This window comes from Mytilus californianus, unplaced genomic scaffold (genome assembly GCF_021869535.1).
Source record: "Mytilus californianus isolate M0D057914Y unplaced genomic scaffold, xbMytCali1.0.p SCAF_4, whole genome shotgun sequence".
Taxonomy (NCBI): domain Eukaryota; kingdom Metazoa; phylum Mollusca; class Bivalvia; order Mytilida; family Mytilidae; genus Mytilus; species Mytilus californianus.
The window spans coordinates 116518230-116545299 of NW_026262690.1; the positions used below are offsets into that span (position 1 = coordinate 116518230).

The 27070-nt window shown below is 32.4% G+C and overlaps 1 protein-coding gene across 1 annotated transcript; it reads right to left on the minus strand.

Moving 5' to 3' along the window:
• Positions 1–344: 344 nt before the first annotated feature.
• Positions 345–15307, minus strand: LOC127739195 (AN1-type zinc finger protein 3-like). The gene is made up of 6 exons (XM_052250815.1): positions 15168–15307; positions 12575–12615; positions 8065–8127; positions 5530–5752; positions 2908–3044; positions 345–1888 (listed from the first exon to the last, which is right to left on the minus strand). The coding sequence occupies exons 1-6, from the start codon at positions 15218–15220 to the stop codon at positions 1737–1739; spliced, it is 669 nt and encodes a 222-aa protein (XP_052106775.1). The 5' UTR covers positions 15221–15307; the 3' UTR covers positions 345–1736.
• Positions 15308–27070: the final 11763 nt, after the last annotated feature.

A 27070-nucleotide genomic window follows, 5' to 3' on the forward strand; every position in this document is an offset into this window, starting at 1 on the left:
TTATATATTGCTCTGACAAGTGATACTATCTGATGAAGTATATGCATAACTTACACACACAAATGTTTTTATTGAACAGGTATGTACTGTGAATACCTATGCATACATTAAAATATATGGAAGCAATTCCCAGATTTATTGACTTTTTTTTCTTTTAGAAACTAATTTTTATTTTCTAAAACTGTAAGAAATAAGTGAAGATAGGGGATGAAAATCTAAAAGGAATTGAGATGCACAACAACTAGTAATGAAAATCTAATAATGCGATTTTATACCTGATGCTTTTATGAATCAGAGTAAATCTATCAGACACGGATTAGACGGGGCACACTTGGAACCCCTCCTTTTGTTTAAAAAAAAAAAAAAATTCATATGTAAAATTACAGCAATAATTTTTGTGAAAACATGGTACTTGAACTCATAATTCTTAGGAGCCCAGCCCCTCCCCCACTTCCTGGATACCCCACTGTTTATGAATAAATGCTAAATACTAGTATTAACTATAAAAAAAATATCCCAAAAGGTGTTTTTAGCTTGTTTGGTTATACGTAATACCAAAACAATTTAGTTTTACCCTTTTATTTTGGTAAAATTGCCTCCCAACCCTTTCACATTCATTTTTGGAACAGTTCTCAGAGAGTTGTAAAATCAACGAAAAAAAGCACTAAAAAGCATGATTGTCTTTTGAATTTAGCATTTGGGAATTTGACATTAATTGTATGGACACATTGAGGAGTGAATTTCACTATATTGACTTGCAGTGTAATAAATTTTCAGACAATAAATGTCATTTAGTTACTAAAAGCAACCAAACAGTCAAACAAAAAATACAGCGAAAATGGCTGTTTAACGTGTAATTCAATAACCAAATAAAAAGTGGAGTACGACATGTACAATTTAGAATCTGTTTTCCCTCCCTCAACTGTCACATGACTCCTCTATAGGCAGATTGTTTTATATTGGAAGGTGTTTATTTTAGGCAAAAAAATGTAAATCTTGACCAAGAGTGTTGTTGTGAACTAAAGGTTGTATACACAAGTGAAGCATATCAAGTAACAAGAATTCATAGCACCAGAAATAGATACATGAGTCTGATAATCTGTGTATGGTGATTGATATGAATTAACTGGTAACTATAGATGTAATTACACAATACATCATCAGTTCATATAAATAAACAAATACATCAGTGATTCTATTCAATGCTAAAAACGTACATACCGTGTAAAGAACATTTTCATGAATTTCTTTTTATAATTTGCTGCTATGATCTCTGTTTTATTTCTAGGTTCTTGTTCACATTTGTTGTGTAAATTCTTTTATTATCACACACGTGAGATCTCACTTGAATACAATGAAAATATAAAATTCACGAATATTTCCTAGTTAACAATATTTTTAGCAGTCATTGGTCATTGCAATTGGGTTCTTCCTACAACAGACTAAGAAAATCGTATAAATAGTCCAGTGTATTACTACTCTTTCAAATGTTCCCATAAAAAAAATCACACCTCTAGCACATTTTATTATTTTTATTACACAGCATTATCATTTCTACATAAAATGGGTTAAATAGCTGTGCACAAGACCAAAAAAAACTTCAAATTCAAATTTGCATGCATAACGGTAGAAGTAAGTTTCAGACTTCCGTGAAATATAAATTATTGTCTTTATCAATTTTTTGTTGGAAGCAGTTTGCATATCAAGTTGCATCTGTTACAGGTTTTTGCACTCTTTCAGGTATCAGTATCAAGACGTTTGAACGACGTTCCTAGATGTCTGACTGGTTTGACCATTTTTTCTCTTGCCTCTCGTCGGCCATCTTCTTTGTGGTCAAAATCACAATTATGTAACTCTGGAAGTCTATGTAATGCACAGAATACATTGTCTGAAATAGAAATAATCCTGTCATTCTAATTTTAGAACACAATCTGTTGAAACTATTTTCAATTTTGGTGAGAGGTATTCCCCACTTTCATTTGAAATTTTGTTAACTGACAAAAAAAAAACCAACCTGTATTTGAGTTTAGTCTTCTACATCATAAACAATTTTCATTTTTTATTATTCTCTTTATGTCTAAGAGGCAGCAAACACCAATGAAAATAAACATAAAATAGACACAGAAAAGTCTTAAATGATGCACAAAGCAATGGAAGTTCTAAATGCTGAGTTAATAGGTTGCAACATAGCCAAATGCTTAAGTGCAACTGTGATGGGGCTTAAATTTTCAGTTTGGAAGTAACAAGTTTCTACATGGACTACTTAAGTTTCTAATAAAGTTTTTATCTTCAATATCTATTTCTGGCTCTAAGATAGAAGTGTCCCAAGTGTATTATAAATAAAAAATGGAGAATGTGTCCATGGGACACAGATGATGCCCCGTTATCATATAATGTTATAAAGGGGCATAACTCGAGAACGATAAAAGTGACACCACCTAAATACAAAGTTAAACTGAGTTTTGTGGTAATAAGCATTGTGTATAAGTTTCATAACATTTGGTTGAAGCAAACTAAAGTTAGAAAACGGAAACCAATTTCTGGACGTACATGTGTACGTACAAGGGTAACACTTAATGCCGGGGACAACAGCCCTTGAACAAGGGCATAAAAAAGATATGGAGTATACTTCAATGAGACACCAACAGAATAACACAATAAAACCGAGTCATCATATGACAATCAACAAAACAAGTATCTTCACCATATGTAAAGTCGTAAATAGCCCCAAGTCTTGACATTTTGGTAAAGGGAAATAACTCATTAAATCAAGAATCGTTTGTAATAGTCAGTTTCATCAATGCTTTTATTAAAAGTATACATATGAAAGAGAATCAAAATAATCTGTGAAACTATGAAACTATGAATATCACAAACATTCCAGTGATTATTAAGAATGATACTTACCACATTTACATCTTCCAATCTGGCGTTGTGCCAGTTCTAGTTTACATTTACATTGAAAACATCTTTTCTTTACTTTCTGACTCTGTTTTTCTGGTGTTGATTCAGGTGTGGATTCTGCTTCAACATTTGATATATCCCTAAAATAAATAATAATTAGACACTGAAATATACAATCCCAGTGTTGACTCATTTGGTTATGTACACCTTTAGTTTGGGTTGCTGTATCATTAACGGGATACCTGACATCTCCACATTTGATATATCCCTTTATTTTTGTGTGTCCAATACTTCATAGATGTTTAATATCAAAACAGACTTCAAAAATTTTGTGCCCTGACAGATATATCCTGGTTTGTAAGTACCACAAATGTGCTCAACTCTTTTTGCAATGTATAATTAATGGTATGAAGGCTACATCTAGCAGGGTTATATTATAATATGATATAAAGGCTATTAGTAATGTACTTCACCAGTGTTCCAGCTAGGATTTCAAAAGGGCAGGGAGCCAAGCATGAAAAATAAATTGCTTCGCCGAGCGCAGCTGGATACGACCGCAGAGGTCCAACCCTGAACAGTTGGGGCAAAAATGGACACAATATTCGTGCTTGATACAGGTCTGAATTTGGATTGAAATTAAATGTTTGACACATAATAGGTTTCTGACACAGAATAACTGTAGTCAAAGAACTTAGAATTGGTTATATGATTTGAATTTATATTCAATTTTTTGCTATTAGTAACTTCTAAAAATAAATTGACAGCTATCAAGACAATACAAAATTTCTTTATACATAATTTTAAAGCAGTGTAAGGGAGGTAATCCAAATTTAACATTATACTTAAAAGTGATTGTCCATTAACAAGGAAACCCTTGTTCTTCCCCCTTTTTTGCCCCTAATTCCTAAACGGTTTGAGCCATTACTCCCCAAAGCCAATCCTAACCATCCCTTTGTGGTATGGAAACTTGTTGTACAATTTCAGAGAGATCCATACACCGTTCCACAAGTTATTGTCTGAAAACTAGAAAAATGCTTATTTTGGCCCCTAATTCCTAAACTGTTAGGACCATAACCCCCAAAATCAATCCCAACCTTCCTTTTGTGGTTATAAACCTTGTGTTTAAATTTCATAGATTTCTATTTACTAATACTTAAGTTATTGTCCGGAAACCAAGTGTCTTCGGACGAGGACGACGACAACATCAACGACGACATGATACCAATATACGACCACAAAATTTTTTTGCGGTCATATAAAAAGGGCATGTCGAACATTGTCTTTTATTATGTAAACAGCAGGGTTTCAGCTAGGATTCTGAGGGCTTTGGTCACTTTTGCGCGAGATGAAAATCAACCTTATTTTTGGTAACAGCAAGGGACCAAGGACGTATATTACTAGCTATACATATGCCTAAGTCCTTCAAGGACCAGGATAGGCGTGCTACAAATGTAGGCAGTTATTGCATGATTTGACTGATGTGATGCTTAAATATGAAGATTAGAACAAGGATCCGGAAATCTAGTTCACAAATTCACTTCAGTTATTTTCAGGGGACATTCCTGATCAACAAAAGTTGGGTTCCTCTTTTTTAAAACCAGGAATCACAGCATACATGAAATTGTAACGACTATTTCACTGCATAATCATTATCCCTGTAAAAACGTTCAAATCGATTTTTGGAATTTATTTTTATAAACTTGGAACAATTATAATGACTATAGTTTAAATTTATCAAGAATACTTTTTATTTTTAAACGAATGCAAACGGGAAGTGACATGAGGATAATAATTCAGAATGAATCCGGATTCATCTACCGATTGGTTCGTGTTTAACAAAACGGCAGCAAATTATCATTTTTTAAATTAAGTTGCTCAATAAGAAATATATTTGTCTCTCTCGTTTAAATTGATACTAAATTATTTCGTATTTTACGTTTTGGTGTCTATTCAATTTATAAGAATACTTTCACACATACGCAATACATGATAAAGAAAGCACCTGTTTAACTTGTGAAAATATTTTTGAAAGTTTCGAATAAAGTTTTAAGTTTTTAATCGAAATTGTCAGAAGATTTTGATGAAAAGTTATATATAATGTGACAAAAATTATGTCCATATGATGCAACTATGTAAAACGAGCTGCAAATAGTGATCGTTTGAGAAATTTTGAAATTAAAATGCAAACTGTCCGGGGGAAAACAATTTTATTCAATTGACGAAACTACGAAAACATCTATGGATAAACAAACAGCCAATTGTGGTCGTTTGAGAAATAATGAAATTAAAATGCTGACTGACCGATTTTACTTTGAAAAATAATTATAATGGTCAATTATGAGGTTTATAAATTAATTGATTATATATATATATAATTAGTGACCCATCGGATGGCGATAAGCGGATTACATGTAATCACAACTTATAACATCTGCTGTAAATGTTAATTAGCTGAGGGTCATAAACTTGTTATGTTTTTGTGTCTGTTTGTCAACACAGTGCCATTTTGTTGTGTCAACATTTTGCCTTTCTAACTCAGGATATTGTATAGCCTTTAATGTATGGTTTGAAATAACCCTTTTGGAACCTCCTGATTTAAGTCTATGTCACATGACTTCATATTACCTTTTACTCCCTTTCTTTTCTGGTGAAGGTCCTGCATTTTCAGTTGAGGTACTAGGTGAAGGTGAATCACTTCCATTTGTATTATTATCATTTGTGTTAATCACAGTCCCATTTGTACTAGTACTAGTACCACATATATTATTAAATTGTACTTTATCACTTATATCTTCCTTTGAGCTGCTCGCTTCTGGAAATGTGGAACTGACTGAAACACAAGCTGGCTCTGAAAATGAAATCATATCCATCTCAGACATCTGATCTATAGAAAAGTATTTATTTTTGTACTACAGTAGTGTGTTGTAATTTTCCCAATACCTAAATACAGCACAAACAAGGTGATCTGACTAAAATTCTCTCTGGATGATAAATTTTCACAGTGAATGCTGGTGATTGTAGGCGATTCATTTTCACAGTGAATGCTGGTGATTGTAGGCAATTCATTTTCACAGTGAATGCTGGTGATTGTAGTCGATTCATTTTCACAGTGAATGCTGGTGATTGTAGGCGATTCATTCAGAAATATATCTCTGTACATCCATAAGTAATGTTTGTCATGGTGGTAATTCAAAGAGTTATGTTTCAGTGACTCGCTCACCTTCAGCAAGAGAGATATCTGACATAACATCAATATGAGCATCAAAATACATTGAACAACACTAAATCATACTGACATACTGTTTAATTGGTTGATGTTAATTTCTAATGGCTAAAAAATTAAGGATAGATTGTTCTTTGTTTGAAGTCCAATGGCAAATATTTAATGCATATTCAAGGCTCTCGGTCATAAAACTTTACTCAGTACTCTGAGTACAAAATTTGTGCTCGAAACACCAAATCCATGATTTTGATTGGTTGATTTCTGAGTCTGAGTACGAAAATTATGCTCGAAAGTTTTATGACCGCAAGGCCTTGATAACAAATTAACAATAAATCTAACAGATCCATATGTTCTGATGAAGGGCAGGAAATTTGGACTATTATTGGTAAAACAGGGTTTTTGGATAGGGACGGGAATTTTGCCTTGCAGCAGGCCTCCTACCAACTCTCTAAAAGTTGGTGTAGGGAATCTTTAATGTGTCACTTTCTCTACACGAAGCATTGTATTTAACATTCCCATTTCGACCTCCCCTTGGCTATGTATTTATTTACATACCAAACACTGTGCAGCAATACAAATTCCCCTTGCCAGGAGGTACATGTAGGTCTTAAACCTAAGTTGGAGAATTGGGTCCAACTTCTATACCCTGGGGGATATTCAGGATAGAGATTTCCTTCTCAACACATTATATACATGTAACTACTCATTTTTGGCCATGAAGATTTCCACAGTTCTGACAAAATCAATATCAACATAATCAAGGCCTTAACTAGTTATTTAAGTTTTCTGTTTTAAAAAATTCACTACTGTTAAATCAGATTAACTTTACAAAAATGATTTTTAAACTCAGCTCATAAAATCTTGATGCAATTTGGGACTCAGCTGTTTAGAAAATGGTGAGTCCAAACTAATTTTCATGAGTCCAGGACTCATGTAACCTTCTTGTTGAAAACCTAGGGTACTCGGTCATAAATTTTGGCAACAAGTCACATAAGACCATCAGAAGTTTTACATGCAAAGAATGTGACCCTCTCAAAATCCTGGATAATGAATTTAATTAATGTCCCCATTCCGATTCGACTTGACTGTGTATAAAGACAGTCAAGAAGAGGCCCCCTTCGAAGAAAGGTCTTTCTACTGGACTGGGGAAATCCAGGTGGCGATATTTCAATACCCTAGTCACTCTTCCTGGTGTCAGTATAGCGAGTGGTCTCTAAATACCTTTGCTTACCATATTATTTTCCCGTGGCATAGGTCTTTGTTATTTAGAAAACTGTCTTGTATGGTTGTTTGCTAACAAGACCTCATGTTCATTCTAAACCCTAACCAGTCTCCCATCATAAAATTATAAATTCATACTTATATACAATTTTTATAATAATTGCCAATTGGCTTATTTGTTTATTTGTCTGAATGAATATAGTTTTAACTGAAGAAGTTATTCATGGTAGCCTCTGCATAAAAGTAAAACTTATTTCTTTGTCAGGCCAAATAAATATATATGTGTGGTTTCAGTTAGGCTACTTTCCAGTAGGGGGCTGGTATAAAACCAGAACGTGACTTGATGAAAAAAAGATTTTTTCCAAGATTTTAACAATCAATAATAATAAAAAAATGCCTACCCACCTACATGTACCCCTTTTTTACAGGACATAACTGGAACCACACATATAATTTTTTTTGCCTCATGATTTGGGATTTTATCTGTTGATTGAATAAATATTGTTCACAGATAGTAAATTTTTACGGGCAGATTCACTCAACCCAATTTTTTTGGCATAGCATTTTAAATTTAATTCAAGGCAGTTTGGGCTCCATCAATAAGAATATGCAGAAGCTACATTTGTATTTTCTGTTCAATGTGAGAAAATGGACTAAAATCTGTTTTAATATTATCCTGCAATAGCATACGGCTGGATATTAAGGAAAATACAAACCACTTGTTGGAATCATGTGATCTGGTGTACTTTTCATTGCATCTTTTGACTTCTCAAGGTGTGCTGAAAAAGGAATAACTTCAATAAAGTATGTATATCAGGTGAAAGGAACTTATTTTTATTTTGTAAGACCATATCATCATGATTTTTAGATACTCATCAAAAACAACAGTATCCTAAACATGCTAAAGGATAGGCAACAAATTTGATCACACTGATTTTTTTCATCAGAAGAACTTCCTTTTGTATATATGTATCTACTCCCCCAATTTGTCCTGCACCTATATCAGCACAATGAGTATACATGAATAGTGGTTGTAAAAATGTCGTATTATGCGATATAGCCTCTGTTTGTCACAGCTTGTCTATGTGTGAGAATAACAGGATTATTTTAATAAATACTATCTATTAATAATTAAGTGGCAAAAACTAATCAGATGAAAACAAAATTTAACATACACGTATTCATATTAAATAGATATAAGAAGATGTGGTATGAGTGCCAATGAGACAACTCTCCATCCACAGTACGGTCTTCAACACGGAGCCTTGGCTCACACCGAACAGTAAGCTATAAAGGGCCCCAAAAAGTTCATATTGAGCAATTTTTACATTTCACTTAAACAAGGTTGACAAAAAACCTTACTAGTATTGAATGGGCCAGTGGTCAATACTGACTAAAACAGGTCAATACTGGCCAACTGAAATTCTAAGAGGGTTAAGGCCATAAAATGTTACCTTCAAGCAATTAACACAAAAATGTACATTTGCAGGCATAAAAGGGATTCATTTCATTCATGTTTGGTGTTTGTATATATAGAGATTTCCATTGATCAGTACTGATCATGACCACTTGAAAAATATTGATTGAGGTACTGCCCATATCTAAAAGATAAACATGATAAATTCCTCAAACTCTACCATTGTCTACCCATATCTTTTGTGACAGATGGATGAGCACCTACAAATTAATTTGAAGTGGCCTATTAATTATATATAATGATCCAATACTGATAAAGTTTACACAATCTGTCAGTCTTTGTTCAAGGAAATTTGCGTCATAGTTAACAGATAGAATTAACCAGCTTGCCAAGGACTTGCACATTATAATGCATGTACACATGTACACTCTTTCAGTTCAATATTACCAAAGACATTAAGTAAACAATAATCAATCATATTTGTAATTGTACATGCTTTTCTTTAAGAAAACTTGACTGAAACAAAGGAATATCCGTCTGCATGTTAACATATTTGGAAGTAGATTACATGTAGTACGTACACACAAGGTGTTTCAATCTTGACAAAGAGCTGCCCCATGAGGGCATGATGAGCCCATCACCCTTTTAGCTCGTCTTTATGCTTTAAATGACTTTATATGATCAACTAGAAATAATGTGATTTTAAACAATTTTTCATAGAATAAAGTTCCATAATGCTGCAATGTCATATCAGATTTGAGCAATCTATAAAAAAAAAACAAAAGGGAGCTTATTTCAATATATATAAACAAGTCAAAGTTTCATGAAAACTGCTCAAAGCGTTTTTGAATTATTGTCTAAAAACTGGAAAATCCCCCTTTTTTTATGAATAAAGTCCCAATACTCCAAAATTTTCAAAAAATGAAAAGGATCTTATGTCAATATATATAAACAATTCCCCAAAGTTTCATGATAATTGCTCAAAGCATTTTTGAGTTATAGTCAGAAAACTGGAAAACACTCATTTTTTTTATCAATAAAATCTGATAACTCAGAAACTCAAAATTTAAAATTTATAAAAATTGAAAGGGAGCTTATGTTAACAGAAATCGGTGAAAGCTTTTTTTTTGAGTTATTGTCTGAAGGGTTGACGATGGACTGACAGACCGACAAAGGTATACCATAATACGTCCAATCTTAGACAGGCTTATAAAAACATTCTTTCTGGTCTTGACAATTCCCTATTAAATCAGGTGTATCTACACTGTATTACCTTTGTAATAATGTAATGTAGACATATTTTACAAAACAATCACCATCATTTACTGTGTAAAATCATCACTAAGTGCAAGTTTTACCTAAAATATCTTGTGTGTACAAATACATTTGTAGTATAAATATGCCCCTGCAAGTGTATCATTAAAAAAAGAACGTAGTGTATGTAAAATAACTTTTATGAAATTTTCACAATACGTTTCTATTGACTAGAATTGATTGACAAGTGATCTATATAGAGCCATATGTTAAGATTACACATCTGTCAGTGAATAAATGATAACAAAAAGTCCTTGATTTTTTTAGACTACTTTAATGTTTTATGATGACACCAAGAATAAATATCCCAAATTATTTACCCTAAAAAGTAATTTCACTTCGGACTGCGCCCTCAGAGATATAACCTATTACAGTTGACAATTTTGGATATTCACTCTTTCTACAGGCCATAATTGTAAATAATCAAAGAAAAAATACAACATATACAAATGTATATGAATAACAATAACTTTAACATCAAACATGTTGAAATCTAACATTTTGCGTACACACTTCCATTTTCTAACCGTAAGTAAAAATCCTGTATTTGACCTATATTTGATCAGTTAAGTAGTTAAAATTATGTATTAGACCGTTTTTTTCCGTACTGGAAATGTATTAAAGGCCAGTTCTCAGACACAAGGAATTGTAATAAATGTATTTTAAGTCATTGGTCAATTAAGTGATTTATCATCTAAATTTCATGATTTTTACAGTCAAACTGGTTTTGTAAGTTTTTTTTCCACATGTCTATTGTTTGCATTTTGGATTTTCCTTAAAAATAAAATAAAAGTGAACATGGTGAGGCATATATTTCCTTTTGTTCTGATCTTTATGTGAAAATTTTCCCACTTGGCAATATTTTTTCAAGACCATCAGAATTTCAATTGTACATTTTCATGTGAATTTTACATTAAATTCCTATGCATGTTTGTGAATGCTATTTTCATAATATAATAAACAGCTGCGCCATGAGCGCATGATACGCCTGTCGTCTTGTGTGTGAATTTTTATGCAATAAGCATAAATAGTTTCTGACATACGGCGTGACATGCGAAAACCCCCCTTTTTTTTTTTACAAAAAACTCAATATCTCTAAAATAAAATTTTGAATCAAAGCCAAAAAGTATACAGATCTTTAGATTAATATAACTAAGAAGTGTGTAAAATTTTAAGCAATAATCATAAATCGTTTTTGAGATACGGCGCGACATGTGAAAACCCCCCATTTAAAAAAAAAAAATCAATATCTCAAATATAAAATTTTGAATCAAAACCAAAAAGTATACAGATCTTTAGATTAATATAACTAAGAAGTGTGTAAAATTTTAAGCAATAATCATAAATCGTTTTTGAGATACGGCGCGACATGTGAAAAAACCCTCCCCCTTTTTTTACAAAATACTCAATAACTCAAAAATAAAATTTTGAATCATCACCAAAAAGTATACAGATCTTAAGGTTAATATAACTAAGAAGTGTGTAAAGTTTTAAGCAATAATCATAAATTGTTTTTGAGATACGGCGCTACATGTGAAAAAAAAACACACACCTGTTTAAGTTACAAAGTCCCGTAACTCAAAAAGTTTTAATCTTATTTTCACCAAAAAATATACAGATCGTTTGACCATCATAAGAAACAACTATATTAAGTTTCATGAAATTTGGATAAGTCATTCTCAAGTTACGGTGCGACATGTTTACGCCGGACTGACAGACGGACGGACGCCGGACATTTGTATACCATAATACGTCCCGTCAAAAATTTGACAGGCGTATAAAAACCTTATTCACATGAGCAGAAAGGAGTATTGTATGTCATACATGTACATGAATATGGTAACATTTTTGAATATTATTGTTATACCAGAAGATCAAGCAGTCAATGTTGCAAAAGTGTCTTTCTCAGAATATAAATGAAATTAGTGCATCCTCTTTTTTTTTGTAAATGAGTTAGTCATGTGATTTTCAAATATCTAGAATGCAAAACTTTTGAAAAATTTGGAAATATACATTTTTCCTCATATCACCTTAGATGGTTTTCGTTATTTTTTAAGGTCCTTTTTGGTAATATAGCTCTTGAACTGTTTCGGTTCTTATACATCCTAGGCTTTCAAATATTCATTTTTGATTATTCCAGATGAAGGTAAATTCAGAAAGGTGCTTCCGACTTATGAAATTTATAACGTGTTGTTTCAGTTTTTAAAGGTGTATAGAACAAGAAAGACACAAAGGCACTCATTAACAATTGTGAACTTTATACATGTACATGTATGTACATTAAAAAAAAATTTTAATAAAAATTGGAGTTCCTAAGTTAAATTACATTCATCCAAAAAATCTACCTATTCAAAAGGATTTACTGTTCAAATTCTGAAAATTCCATTTGTAACAAGAGTATTATGTAAATGTGCACTGAATCAACTAATCAGCTAATTGCATGTACTCACTACAAATTTGATAGGAATAAGAAGTAATCTGCATGTAAAACTTACCTTTGTAGCATTTTGAACAAAGTCCCATGGTCTTTGCTGATCTATAAGAAGCAAAAAAATATTAAACATACCGGTACATGTTTAACCATTGAAACAGAAAGTATATTGTCTGATTTCAGACAGAAGATGTACAGTGTTGTACCATTTTTCACCACTTGTTTGCAAAGAATGTCTTGTTTGTTTGTGTTTTAGTAAATACTAGTTAATAGATAAAACAACAAAAATTAAATTATATGCCATCCCCCTTTTGACAAATGTTTGATGCAATCAGTAAAAAAGTATTAAAATTTCTGTAATTTGTGATTTTTTTCAGTAATAAATTTTTTTTCTCATAGAATTTAATAATAAACACACTACATACAAGTCATACTAACAATTTGACACACAGTGACATATAAATGACTTCCCTTATTTATGACAAGGAGCCTCGGTGGACGAGTGGTCTAAGTAGTTGAACTACTGTATCACTAGCCAGTCAACACTGAGTTTGTGAGTTCGAACCCTGCACTGGGCAGGTGCACTCGAGTCAAATCCTAATTGACTAGCATTGTCAGAGTTGATGATCAAGTAAGGAACCAACCGTTGCACTGAATGGAATTGGAAGTCTTGTTCACAATATTTGCAAAAGGCATAATCATGATAATGTTCCGGTTTCCAATTTTGTTGTTTGAGTTTGTTTTCTTTCCTTCCTGCAGAAATCCATTGTTCCAGCATACTACGTAAAATTGAAAACAAAGACTTGCTGTGTTTATTAATTATTTGGAATCGAACAGGAAATGGATAGATAACTTTCTACTATAGATAGTCCCGAAAAAACAAAAAACGGAAAGAATTCAATAATCAGAAACACTCAACCGCTAATTGTTACACAATTATACCCAAAGATGAAGCGTCCTGATGATCAAAATGATATCTAAACAGGGAACTGTTCCATGATGGTAATAAAGTAATATCCGTAACAAATAAATGTTAATCGTTAACCATAATTCTGGTCCTAAATTTAGAACAATTACGGAAAAATTGTAACAGTTGACATCTATGTACTAGTAATAGATGTGATCATGTCCCCCATTTTTTACTGGAGAAATGAATCTACATTAGGTTAACATAATACTTTTACCCTCATTCTTACAAAAAACTCATGAGAATGACATTGTCAACATATATTTGTTGTGCCTAACAGAAGGAATTATAGTTATCTCGTACCATTGCAAACTCGTACCACTAAAAACAAACTCGTACCAATGCAAACTCGTACCACTGCTAACTCGTACAACGGTAAATTTGTACCATTGTAACCTCGTACCAACTTATTAAAAGCATCACTAAAGCACTAATTCTCAATGTCTGAGCACTGTCTATGTTCGGTTCTCTCATAATATAATGTTCACTAGTTGTTGCCTTCTGTTGTTAGTGCAGGGCCATTTAAACACATAGTCTGTTTAAGAAGTCTGCAGTTGTGATGGAGGGAGATGTGTACTTTTCCCACAAGGTGAATATCTGTTCCTGAACAGCACGGACCTTCTTGCGTTGGCACCTTTTTAACTTGCCCTCACCAACCAGTTTCACTTAAAGTGGGACCTTCGTAGTTTCAGCATGTAGTAATTCAAGGAGTTCGTAGAATGGTTTGTTGGCCTCGACTGCCTTAATTTAATATATTAATTAACATGGTAATTAAGAAATTACATTCGTATTTTTGTCTAAGTTTTCATTAAAATCTGGTATAAAATTCAAGAAATTCAACTTTTTTTTTATAAAGATTTAAAAAAAAAATCATAAAACATTGGTATATTGAATATATATTTTAATGGTACGAGTTTGCAGTGGTACGAGTTCTGAATGGTACGACTTATCAGTGGTACCAGTTTACGTTGGTACGAGTTGACTTTTAGTGGTACGAGTTGACGTGGTACAAGTTTGCAATGGTACGAGTTAACTTGCTTCCAACAGAAGTTCCCCTCAAAACTTTGTTATAAACATTGATAAACAATGCCATAACATCTGTTCCTGTTGGAACAAATATTCTATACCCTTTACATTTGTATTTCGCTAGGAACAGATTCTGTAATATTGTTCCAGTGGAAATAATATTACAGCATATTTCTTCCGTTTGGAACTTATATTATGAAGGACTTTTCTTTTATGACAACAGCCTATTACAAATTTTTGGCTACCTCCTACATGTCCAAGTGACCATAAATACAAATGTACTTATTCATTGATCCTTAGGTGCTTAAACCAAGCATTATTTATCATGCTGAACCATTTTGCTTGTCACTTCATGCCCCAACATGGGATATTTGTAATCTTATGCTCATAAATAGCTAATCTCAATCATCTATATTAAATTGCAATTTAAAATCACTTTTACGTTTATATTGTCTCTTACAGAGTCCATAGACTTATTACACATAAACGTTACAATGAGAATCAACTGTGTATGTGCAAAAGGGAATGATCATGCTGTTATCTGCTAAAGATTTACAGATGTTGACATGCGATGATGCGTCAACACTTGTCAACAAATGAACTGGTCTGAACAATTAATGAAAGAAAAATCGGTTTATTTCCCACCGATCTTCTTTATTCTTACCCGTAAAACCCACAGGGACATAATAATTGGTCACTACTCTTTGAATCCTCCATTTTTGCAATGAAACTTGAGTTTCCAGGGCAAAATAGATGGTTCCTGGCGACTGACGGATTGACAATCGCCAGCGATTAATTCGACCTGCCAATAGAGGGCGTCTCTAGTGCTTCCGGGGTCAAAAGGCAACATACAAAGTAAACTTTTCGAATAGAGTTATCTTTCTTTGAACCAAACCTATAAATTAATATGAGGAAGGCGCTACCTTGAATGATTGATTGTTGGTTTGCCTAACTCCAGTGGCAAATATTTCAAGCATGTTCAGGACGAATGTCCTACATATAGTTTTTGCCTAAAATAAAATAATAAGTTCAGATGGAAAATGTTAAGGGAACAATCATTGAACTGCCAAATTGATGAAAAAAAGAATATTCTAATCCAGCAGAGGACAAAAAAATATTCTGAATCCAGATTATCCCCATACCATTGCATACCTTCTAGTGTTAATTTTTGACCAAATAATTTTGATTAATAGAGTTGAAGCCCTTTGCATTAAAAAAATCTAACTCAAACAAAAAACCATACCCCCCGCCCTTTTGAAGCTAAATGGTTGCACCCTTCTTGTCCATATTGTTTTCTGCTGAAAATAAATTTATTGTTGATTTATCTAAATGACAATGCTTAAATTCATTATCTTGTGCCATATTCAAATCCATTTTTCTATCTTTGCAAATTTTACAAAATTTAAAACAATAAGACATTTGTTTAATTTCAAAACTATGAATACTGTTATACAATCCATAACTTTATTAAATTAATTTTTTGTTGATTTTCATGAAAAGTTGGAGGATTTGGAATATCTTTTTCATCAATATCTAAAAGTTGTAGCTGTTTTTTTTTATATAGTATTGCATACAACACTTTCTTTTTGTTGAATTATTTTTACTTTCTAAATTAGCTGGATGTTCATATTGTATTCCCAGTTTCCTGTATCTCATATATATGTGATCAGCAAGAGGATCATTCTGATTGTTAACATGTTAAAAGAAGAGTTTGAATATACAGTGAGCCTGTTTAGAATAATGTTTTGATCAGGTTTTTCATTTGATCTAAACATAAGGAACCATAAATAGGATTGTTAAGTTGATAATCTAAAGATTTTACTATTTTCTAGGATGCTATTTAAAATTTGAGGGGAGAACACTGCTCAGCAGTATAAATGTATTCCTGATCATCTTCTGTTTGTGGGTTTCTACATCAATTTCATGTACTAATTCAGAGTCAGTTTTATGTCATTTTTGCATTTTGTTTTATTAGCTTACTTTTCAAGTTTTTATACGACGGCAAAATAAAATTCAGAATGAAAATGGGGAATATGTCAACAATTTGCTTTCGAGTAATGCAATCATGTCGCTGTTGTTGTCCGAAGACACATTTGGTTTCCGGACAATAACTTTAGTTTAAGTAAATGGATCTCTATGACAATGTATGAAATTGTACCAGAAGGTTCAACTTCAATACACAAAAGGAAGGTTAGAATTGATTTTGGGGGTTATCATATCGTACCAACAGTTTAGGAGTCAGTGGTCAAAACAACATTTTTGGGTTGTTTTTTCCATAATTTTTGGGTTTTTTCTCCAAAAATTTACCATTTTTACATTGATTATTTTTCGTTTATATATAAATGCAACAAATATTGATATGGCAGGAGATACACACGAAACAGGGTGTGTAAATTATTTTATCGGTAATTTGTGCTTTTTTTCTATGATGTGTACTTCTTGATAATGTCGACGTCAGTATCAGTGAACTGGTCATGATAAAGAAAATATATTGGGTCAGTTCGCAATTGACATGTGTGAGTGCACCGCAAAAGGATCTTCTTTCCCTTTAATTCACAAAATTGCACTTGATTTTTTTCACAGAAACGCACGAGTCATTTCATGAATGAAACACTTGTCATTGTTTGAAACTTTCAGTAATAAAAAGTAAGTTTAGCCTTTTTGAATGATTCACTGATTGTGTGAAAATTTGAACAGAAAATGTATGATAAACCTAATAAAACTGCATTAAGTGCATAATTATTGATAGCTTTCCTTACTTTTCCCAAGGACATATAACTAACATATAGTCCATGCTAAAAGATGATAATTAGATAACTTCGCAAAGTGACAACACTGACGTTTTCGTAGATTTACTTTTTCCCGGGAATGCTTCATCTGTTGATATATTCTCATATTGAACGATGTGTGTATATTTAAATATATTAACCGATGTTGAAAGACATGTATAATGTCAAATCATAACAATACAAATTGTTTAGTCTCAAAGAAAACTTGTAAGATTTCCACAGTTATTTTTGCTGAATAGGTGCAAATGTGAATGCTCTTTTGTTCCGACGTTGGAAAGTTCCGGGCGGAAAGAACTAACTAGCCGAAAACTTATTTTAAAATAGCAATTCTCTGTAACCACCAACCAAGTTGCGGCACTCATAGTCTCAGATTTTCTTGAAATTTGGTTTGTTGGTAGCTATCGATAAACAAACAAGAATTATGTTGACAAAAAATTTGTTTATGCCCCCGTTGCCATGGTAACGGGTCCCCTTGGATTTTGCCTCAAAAATGCATATTTTGACGAACAAAAATTACCCATTTTAAGCAGTAATCATGCACACATTTCAAGTTTTATGAATATTTTGACTTTTGTTCATTAAAATATAACACTTTATGAGTAAGATGAAAGATAAAAATTATTTCTGACAAAAGGGAAAGAAGGGGACAGCACTGATTTAAATAGTGGAGTTTTCAATGTATTCAAGAAGGCAAATTATAGGCATTTTGCATGACATAATTTTACACTTTTGAATCCACAACCAATTATACTAAGATAATAAATGTAAACTATCACTGTTGCCTAGGAATAATGTATCAATAAAGGCTTAGGAAATTAGTTGCTAGGGTGGTTGCTATGGACACATAAAAGTGTCATTTTTGGTATTTTGAAAAAAGAATTTTGACATTGTTATTAAAATACTTTAAAACAGTGACAGATACAAAATAAAAATCCCTTGGGACATGTTGTGCATTCAATGACCTGAAAATTGTCCTAAGGTCAAAGCTTATTGATGACCTTGACTTTGACCTTCAGTCTTTTTTATTTAATTTTGTTAGGAAATTATAACAAATAAACACAAAAAGTATTTAGAAAAAGAGTTTAGACCAAATTTTGCTTTTATTTGGTAAGAAAGCAAAATGCCAGAGGTCAAGGTCATGTTTTAAGTTCGTAGCAACGACCCTTACTTGATATAAAAGTACCTAGCAACCATACATAGTTGGGTTCAGATTAATACAAACTATGATATAGATCCTAATTAAAAGTTAAGGAGTCAATATTGTCAACATAAACTTTACCAGCCATTCTCATATAATTAGAAAATGAATAGCAACCATCCTTGTATTGGTGCTTTAGGTAAAAATTCTGAAATTTTGAAACTAAAGTTGTAATTCATTCTTCCAATTAGACTCTCAAATTTCTTTTAAGAACAGTAATTGTATTTCTTAGATAATTCACATACATGAGTTTACTCATGTACATTTCAGTTAATCGCCAGCTACTTTGTCGCCTGTTCTTACTTGAATTACAAATGCTGTTTTTTCCAAAGTATTTTATCAATTTCACGAAAAAATACCAGTTGAATCATAATATCGTTTCCCAGGGGCCTCCTGTTTTACTTTTATGTTCTTAATCTTGAAACTGCAATACATGGATAGAAAGTAATATAACAAATCTTTATTTCTATTGAAACTTATATTGATAAATGAACAATTTAATAGCAAAAATTACCAACAAGACTAATCATTAAATCAACATATTCGAAATTTTCAATTTACTCCATATAGGCGTTTTGCCCTTAAATGAATACTTAGGGAGACAAATTCAAAGAACAGCAATTTTTCTTGTTTCCTTATCCCAATTATGTAAGTCTTGTTTATTTACTCTTGTAGCTATACATCGCTTATTCTATATTGATATATTGATGCTAATACTAAATGACGATTGTTACCCCAAATCGTCTTTAAAAGGTATTTACTCTAATTAGGGGTTGTAAAACGAATTTAACCATGTTCAATTATTTGTAATCGTGTCTTGCTGATAATTTTTGAATTTTAAAGTTTCCTCCTGCTATAATATGGTATTTTTGATATTAGGCAAAAACGCACACAAAAAAAAAGTCTTTAAAGGGCAATAACTCCAATAAAAATCAGCTAACGATTTAGACGAAGTAGATCTGGTGCAAATGATAATCTATTAAATTAAATGTTTCTCTTTCTCTTTTATTGTTTTCAAGATAATAGGCAAAAAAGGCAAAAAATAAACGTGGAATGTGTCCGTGGAACACAGATTATGCCCCCGCTTGCATATCATATTTATGAAGTTATAAAGGGACATAACTAAAGAACTGTAACAGTGACGCTAGCCAAATTTGTACTTGATCTGAGTTTTGTGGTAAAAGACATTGTGTATAAGTCTCATAACATTTGGTTGAGGCTAACTTAAGTTAGAGAACAAAAACGAAAAATTCAGCAATTTTTCCATTTGTAAACAAAAATAACTCTAAAACTGTAAAATTGACACCCCCAAATTTCAAACTTAATTTGTATTTTGTGGTAATATTATAAGCATTGTATATAAGTTTGATAACATTTGGTTGAAGCAAACTAAAGTAAGAGAATGAAAAACGTTTATAAAGGGACATAACTCCAAAACTGTACAGTTGATCTCACCCAATTTCGAACTTGATCCGTGTTTTAGGTAATACGCATTGTGTATAAGTTTCATATGATTTGATTGAGGCAAACTAAAGTTAGAGAACGGAAACGAAAAATTCAGCAATTATTATGTTTATAAAGGAACATTAATTTACTTCAAAACGGTAAAAGTGACGCCACCTAATTTCGAAATTGATCTGTATTATAAGGCAATAAGCATTGTTTATAAGTTTCATATCATTTGGTTGAGGCAAACTAAAATGAGAGGACGGAAACGAAAAATTCAGCATTTTTTATGTTTATAAAGGGCATAACTCCTAAACTGTAAAAGTGATGCCACCCAATTTCAAGCTTGATCTGTGTTTTGTGGTAATAAGCATTATGTAAAATTTTATAACGTTTGGTTGAGGCAAACTAAAGTTAGAGAACGGAAACCAACTTTGGAACGTACGGACGAACGTACGGACGTACATACAGATGGACAAGGGTAAAACTTAATGCCGCGTCTGCTTCAGCGGGGCATAAAAAAAGGTTTAAATTCATCATTTCAGGCCAGAAACTCCCCTGTAAATAGATAATAGGTAGAGCCCTTCACTCGGAATATTAGAGATCCTGTCAGGTTTTTCTATTTATAACAATGTTCATGATGAAAGACAATTTAAACTTGCATTTTACTCCTATATTCTATTTTAGCCATGAAAGCCATCATGGGATAAATTTTTAAAGTACATACTCTAATGAAGATTGTGTCCAAATCTGGTTTAAGGAGAAGTCCGGTAAAAAATAATTTTGCCAAAAATGTTACATTTTAGTAACTTAAGTGTGTACTGCACTTGAATCAATCAGTTTGTATTGAAGATTTGAACTGATTTGGTCATTACAAATGCTAAAATTCAAGTTCAAATATGAAAATCTATAAAATTTGCTATTAAATTTCATTTTTAGGATGTTTTTTGTCTCAAATGGAAGTTGCCGAATTCATGTTCAGACTCAACATTTATATATGTAATGCATTTTCATTACATACCATATTGTTATTCTAATATTAAGACTGAACACAAGTGCCACCACTTCCATTTAAGACAAAAACCGTCTTAAAATTAGCACAAATGCTAAAATTTCAGTATTTTTGCATGACATAATAATTCAAGTACCTGACGCGTGTCCATTGTGTTGTCAAAGACGACTCATATTTATCTAACAAACGCATTCCACTTTCTTATAAATAGCGTTAGAGTTGACATTTTAAGCAAATTTGTAATAATTCTATATTTTGGGGCCAAAAAGGGATCCTGATTGGCCTAGTCTGTTCGATAATAAATTTCAGAGGAGAATTTTTTTTAAAGTTAACGACGACTATAGCCCAATGTTATGAGTAAATCTAAATTGGCTCTGTGGCTCTTTTGCTAAACACACAACTTATTTGTTTAATAAATTTTTTTTAATCTTCCACTGTTGAAATACAAACATAGCAATGAGCGGATGCAGGGTAGTTCTATTAGTTAGGAAAGACCATTTTATATTTTGTGATGGGGATAATGGATGTTTAATGAAATGAATGTGATAGTGTCTTGATCTGAAGATCAATAATATTGCACAAAACATGCCGAAAAGGAATTTTCTGTACATTCAGATGCACATCAGCCACAAACGATTTAAAATACAAAAACGGTGTGTATCAATGTTTCTAATCAATAAATTATATCAAAATGTTTGGGATATTGGGTTCTAGTATGGGTGCTATGGAAACAAAAATGTGTCATTGTAAATGAATATTTTGTATATGCTCGAAAGGCCAATCCCAACCAAAGAAATAAACTCGTCGATCTCTTAGCAGTTATATTCCTTTTCTCTTCTTCTTGTAGATTCAAAGAACCTGTCTTAAAAATAACATTTGGTTGTCTTTTGGAGAGTTGTCTCATCGGACGACATCTTTTAAATTTTTGTACTTGAATGTGTAATCAGTCTCATGAAATTGAATTTGCTATATTATTTACTATTCTGGATTAGACATGTGCTCTTAACGAAAACATCATGTTTTATATTATTTTTTTTCTGATTTTTGTCCCAATGAAACCTAAAATATATTGTTGCTGCGCAGTTTTTCTTAATAAATAAATGGTTGCTATGCACTTTTTCAATATAAATAGATGGTTGCTAGGCACTTTCCTAATATAAATAAATGGTTGCTAGGCATTTTTACACTTTAAATGAATGATTGTTTAAAACTTATGTGATGACAACCCCACCACCCCCACCACAACCAGACCTTTTAAGTTAGGTCTATGTAATAGTTTATATAGTCCTGAATGAAATCATGTATGGTTGCTAGGTACTTTTTTTATCAAATAAGGGTGGTTGCTAAGCACTTTTGACATGACCTTGACTCTTTATTTTTCTAATGTTAATAAAATAGTGGCTTAAAACGTCCTGAACATTTTCTCCATGTATAGTATGCCTCTTTCTATTACATTTCCTTTCAAAATTCAATTAATATACACAAGGTCAAAGGTCAAGGTCATCAATGACCTTTGACCTCTGGACATGTTTATGGTAATTTAATTGCCAATAGTTTGCACATCATAGTCATTCAATAATTATTACTTTTTGTGGATTATTTTAATAACATGGCCACATTTTAGAGGTGAAAAGGCAAAAATGACACATTTTTGTTTCCATAGCAACCATCCTAGAACCCAATATCCCAAACATTTTGTTATAATTTATTGATAAGAAACATTGATACTTTTCATTCATAACCACAGCTTAAATGGAGGTGGATGCAAAAATGTCTATTTTGTTCATGCAAAATGTGTGAAATTTGTCTACTCAACTACAATGAAAAATGACCTCTGCTTCTGCGGTTGTGACAATATTCAGCAAAAATATTTTTTATATATGACATTGCTATTTTGTTTGTTAAGTTTCATGTTTCTGAAAAATATTTACAAATATCAATAAATAAAACCTGGTTTTGATTACGAATGACTGCAAAGTAGTTGTTTTATTCGATGCTAAATTCCTCAAAATTTGCGGGAAATCTCATTCACTTGGTTGCCATGGCAACCATGGCCTAGCAATATTTTGATGGGTATTTTTCTTACTTTTTTACATGATCACATGTTTTGGCTAAGTTTCATGAAAATCGGTGACTATGCGTGCCGACCCCCCTATATAAAATGGTTGGTGGTTACAGAGAATTGCTCTTAACTAGTTACTTTGTTCTTCCTCTGGTTTAAAAGTTCCACCGGAACAAAGTGACTAGTTGAAAAGTTCCAACGGAACATATCAACTAGTTAGAAAGTTCCTTTTTGCCAAATTAGTCAAAACCGGAACTAACAAACTAGCCTAAAAGTCCCAACGGAACTTATCAACCAGGCAGAAAGTTCCATTTGGAGAATTGATGCAAAGTAAAAGCGCAACATATTATATTGAACCTTTCAAAGGGAAACCAAGATACTGAATATACCATATTTCGTCCTTTTTGTAGAAAGAGGGGGAAGAATGAGAATCAGTATATATAAGAGCAAATCATTAATTTACAAGAATACTCAACGCACTGAAAGGGGTTTCTTTGGGGACAAATATGCAAAATTTAAGTTGTATTTCATAGCTCACATAAAACGGAATAAGTTGCATTATCATGCAAATTTAGTATTCATAGTACCCTCAAGAGAGGGAAATATACCCCCCTCCTCATGTGGTTCTTTGCATCAATTCTCCAAATGGAACTTTGTGACTGGTTGATAAGTTCCGCTGGAACTTTAAGGCTAGTTTGTTAGTTCCGGTTTTGACTTATTTGCCAAAGAGGAACTTTGTGGCTAGTTGATAAGTTCCTTTTTCCGGAACTTTTCGACTGCACTCGAAATAAAACAACTAGTTGGAAAGTTCCATCGGAACGAAATAACTAGTTGAAAAGTTCCGCCGGAACAAAGTAACTGACGGAACATAGTGGCTGTTACATAAATTGGGTACTCGGTGCAATTTGGGAACTGTGACGTTATAGCCATAAGTGTTTATTGGTTGAAATGTGCATCTGATAAAAGTATTCAGTAGAGGGAAAATGTTTTGATCAGGTTTAAACTGACGCATAAAATATACAGGCGACTACGGGAGGCAATTATTTATATTGCATCCAAATAATGTCATTGTGTCGGCAGCTTGAATTTCAAAGGATGTAAACCACATACTTCCAAGAAACATGCTCTCAAAAGTCATGGTATTATCATAACTCCATCTTCCCATAAAATCCTATTTTGGACAAAATGGGTGCATACAATATATATGTACCTATAAATGTATCACTCAGACTCAAGTTTCCTTTCACAGCTGTTTTATGATTAAACTAAGAGAGTGAAAAAAAAACAGTCTCCATCTCCATCTCCTGGGACTGTTTAAGGTAGATATGTGTCATAATTAATGACAAGTTTGTTGAGAGTTTGTCAAAGGAAGAACAGTCTACAGATAGTATATTTGAATATATTTTTTTTGTTTAAAACTTTTGTTAAGTTTTGAATTTCACCTGCATTTGTCTGTGAGCTACAGGAATAACCGTGATCACATTCAACAGTATAACCAACTTCATTATCACTGTAACTTGATATAGGAAATTCTGTAGCAGATGAATAATAGTAGTCATGGTCAACCAGAGGCAGAGCACCGGATTTTACTACCTCCGGCTACGTTTCTCCCGAAATGTATTGCTTGTGTAACAAAAATTTGTTCTGGCGTGACATTTGTTCGCCGGAACAAATTTCATAGGAAATATGTTCCACCAGACTTTATATCACAGAAAATATGTTCCAGCACTGTAAAATTTGTTCCGGAATTAATTTTATGACCAAATGTGAAATAAGTTCCGGAACAAAAATCATGGCTCCATGAATTTTGTTCCAATTAATATTAATAGTTTTAAAAAGTTAAATAAGTTCCTGTGATATTTGTTTTAAACGAACGTGCACATATTTCATAGAAATCAATGAATAAGTTCCGCTCAAACCTATTTTCACAGAAAATAAGTACCTTTGCAACAAATTGCAAGCCGGCCGCAAAATTAGCGAAACATTTTCTTGTTACATTTAAATTATAATGCAAGCTGAGTGCTGTACTGAGCAGTGGCAGATCCAGGGGGGGGGGGGGTTCCGGGGGTTGGAACCCCCCCTTTTTTGACGATCAATGCATTTGAATGGGGACATATAGTTGGAACAACCCCCCTTTTTTTTGACGATCAATGCATTTGAATGGGGACATATAGTTGGAACCCCCCCTTTATCCTGGGTTAGGAAACCCCCCTTTATAAATGACTGGATCCGCCCCTGCTGAGTGTGCTTGCATGGAATACATTTGCAATTGAAGGCATGACTGTAACTAAAGGATGCAGATAAGAAATAAAAGCGATGGTAATGTATCATAATATGTATTTATGTTTTATGTGGTATTCCTTCTTGGTTTTTGTTAACTGTCATGGCCCCGTGTTCTAGTCATACATGTACTTAGGTCATAGCACAGTTTCAAAAGAGCGTGTCTTGTTTCTACATGTCTTTTGATATAACTGATCAGTCACTTCGTCCTTTTCAAATAAGTACATATGTTCATCTTTAACTATACTTTTTTTTTTCTGAATGATTAATTTTTCTTATTCTACTCTTTTCTGGCTGAAAAGTGTCATTTTGATATTTTTTACATAGTATATTATTAAACATTTGCTATACTCCACAGGATGCGAATTGGATGATTTACACTTTTTACTTTTTTTTATTATTGATATAATACTTATTTTTATAATGCACTTGAATGATAACTTTAAACTCACTGATGACAAATGCTCAGTATATAAGATAACTTGTTTAACCAGTGGAAGATATTTCACAGACAAGGAACTTATTTCACCAGGTGAGGAACAAATCTCACAAACCCAGAACTTATTTCACCAGATATTGAGATTAGGAACAAATCTCATAAACCCGGAACTTATTTCACCAGGTAAGGAACAAATTTCACCAACCCGGTACTTATTTCACCAGGTAAAGTGTGGAACTTATTTTATAGAGATGGAACAAATTATATAGAAATCATCTGTGAAAAAAGTTCTCCCAGAACATATTTTCTGTGATATTACTTCCACTGGTAGTTCTACTGGAACTTTTTTCACAGGAACAAATTTTGGCTCACACTTGCAGAGGGTTTTTCCGTGTTCCCATGGCTGGACGGAACTTTTACACTACAAATGTTATCATAAATTATGATATTGTAACTTTTAAATGAAGTACCTGTGGTTTATTTAGGAAAGTTGTCACTGATAATGGAAAGATGAAGCAGACGATGAAACATGGCGTAAGATGTTGTTGTCCAAACTTCGGTTATTTCCGTGGTACAATAAAATTTAAATAAACTACACAAGTTACTAAAATTTCTAAATTCTTGTTTTTGTAAACAAATAAAAATTCATGTCGTATTTAACATCGAATTTATTCCGTTTTGTCCCGTTTTTTCGCGATCGCGATTAACGACTAATCGTGTATGCATGTTAGCGTGCGTGTCATTGTGTGATAATATAATCAAATCAAATCAAATCAAATATTTTATTGTCGTATAAACTTTACAGTTTGTGACCAACATGTATTAAAACAATAAACATATATACATACATATCAAACAAACACAATAAAAACAGCATCAAAATTTATAAAATCAAACAAGCTGTTAAGAGTCCCCTGCCCTCAGATCTAATGACTTTTTCAAGAAGGATCCTAACTTATTTGTTTGTAAAGGCGTTGATGGATTTAGTAAATAATGATTTTTTTCTTCTTCATTTAAATTATTAAAGTTATTATTTTCAGTACATATGTGTTCAAAAAGGCATTTCTTAGTGTTTTATTATAATCACAATAGAGTAAAACATGTTTCTCATCATCTAGTATTTTACATTTATGACAAAGTCGTTCCTCTCTTGGGATTTTAAAATACCTCCCCTTTTCAATTAAGAGGGAGTGATCACTTAGTCTAAATTTAGTGATCAATCTCCTTAGTTTGGATATTGTCTGATATAGAATATATCTTTGAATATTGTGTGTATTTTGCTTATAACTATTTGCATTGATTGATTGTCTTTTAATTGACCCTTAGATGTCTTAGATTAGT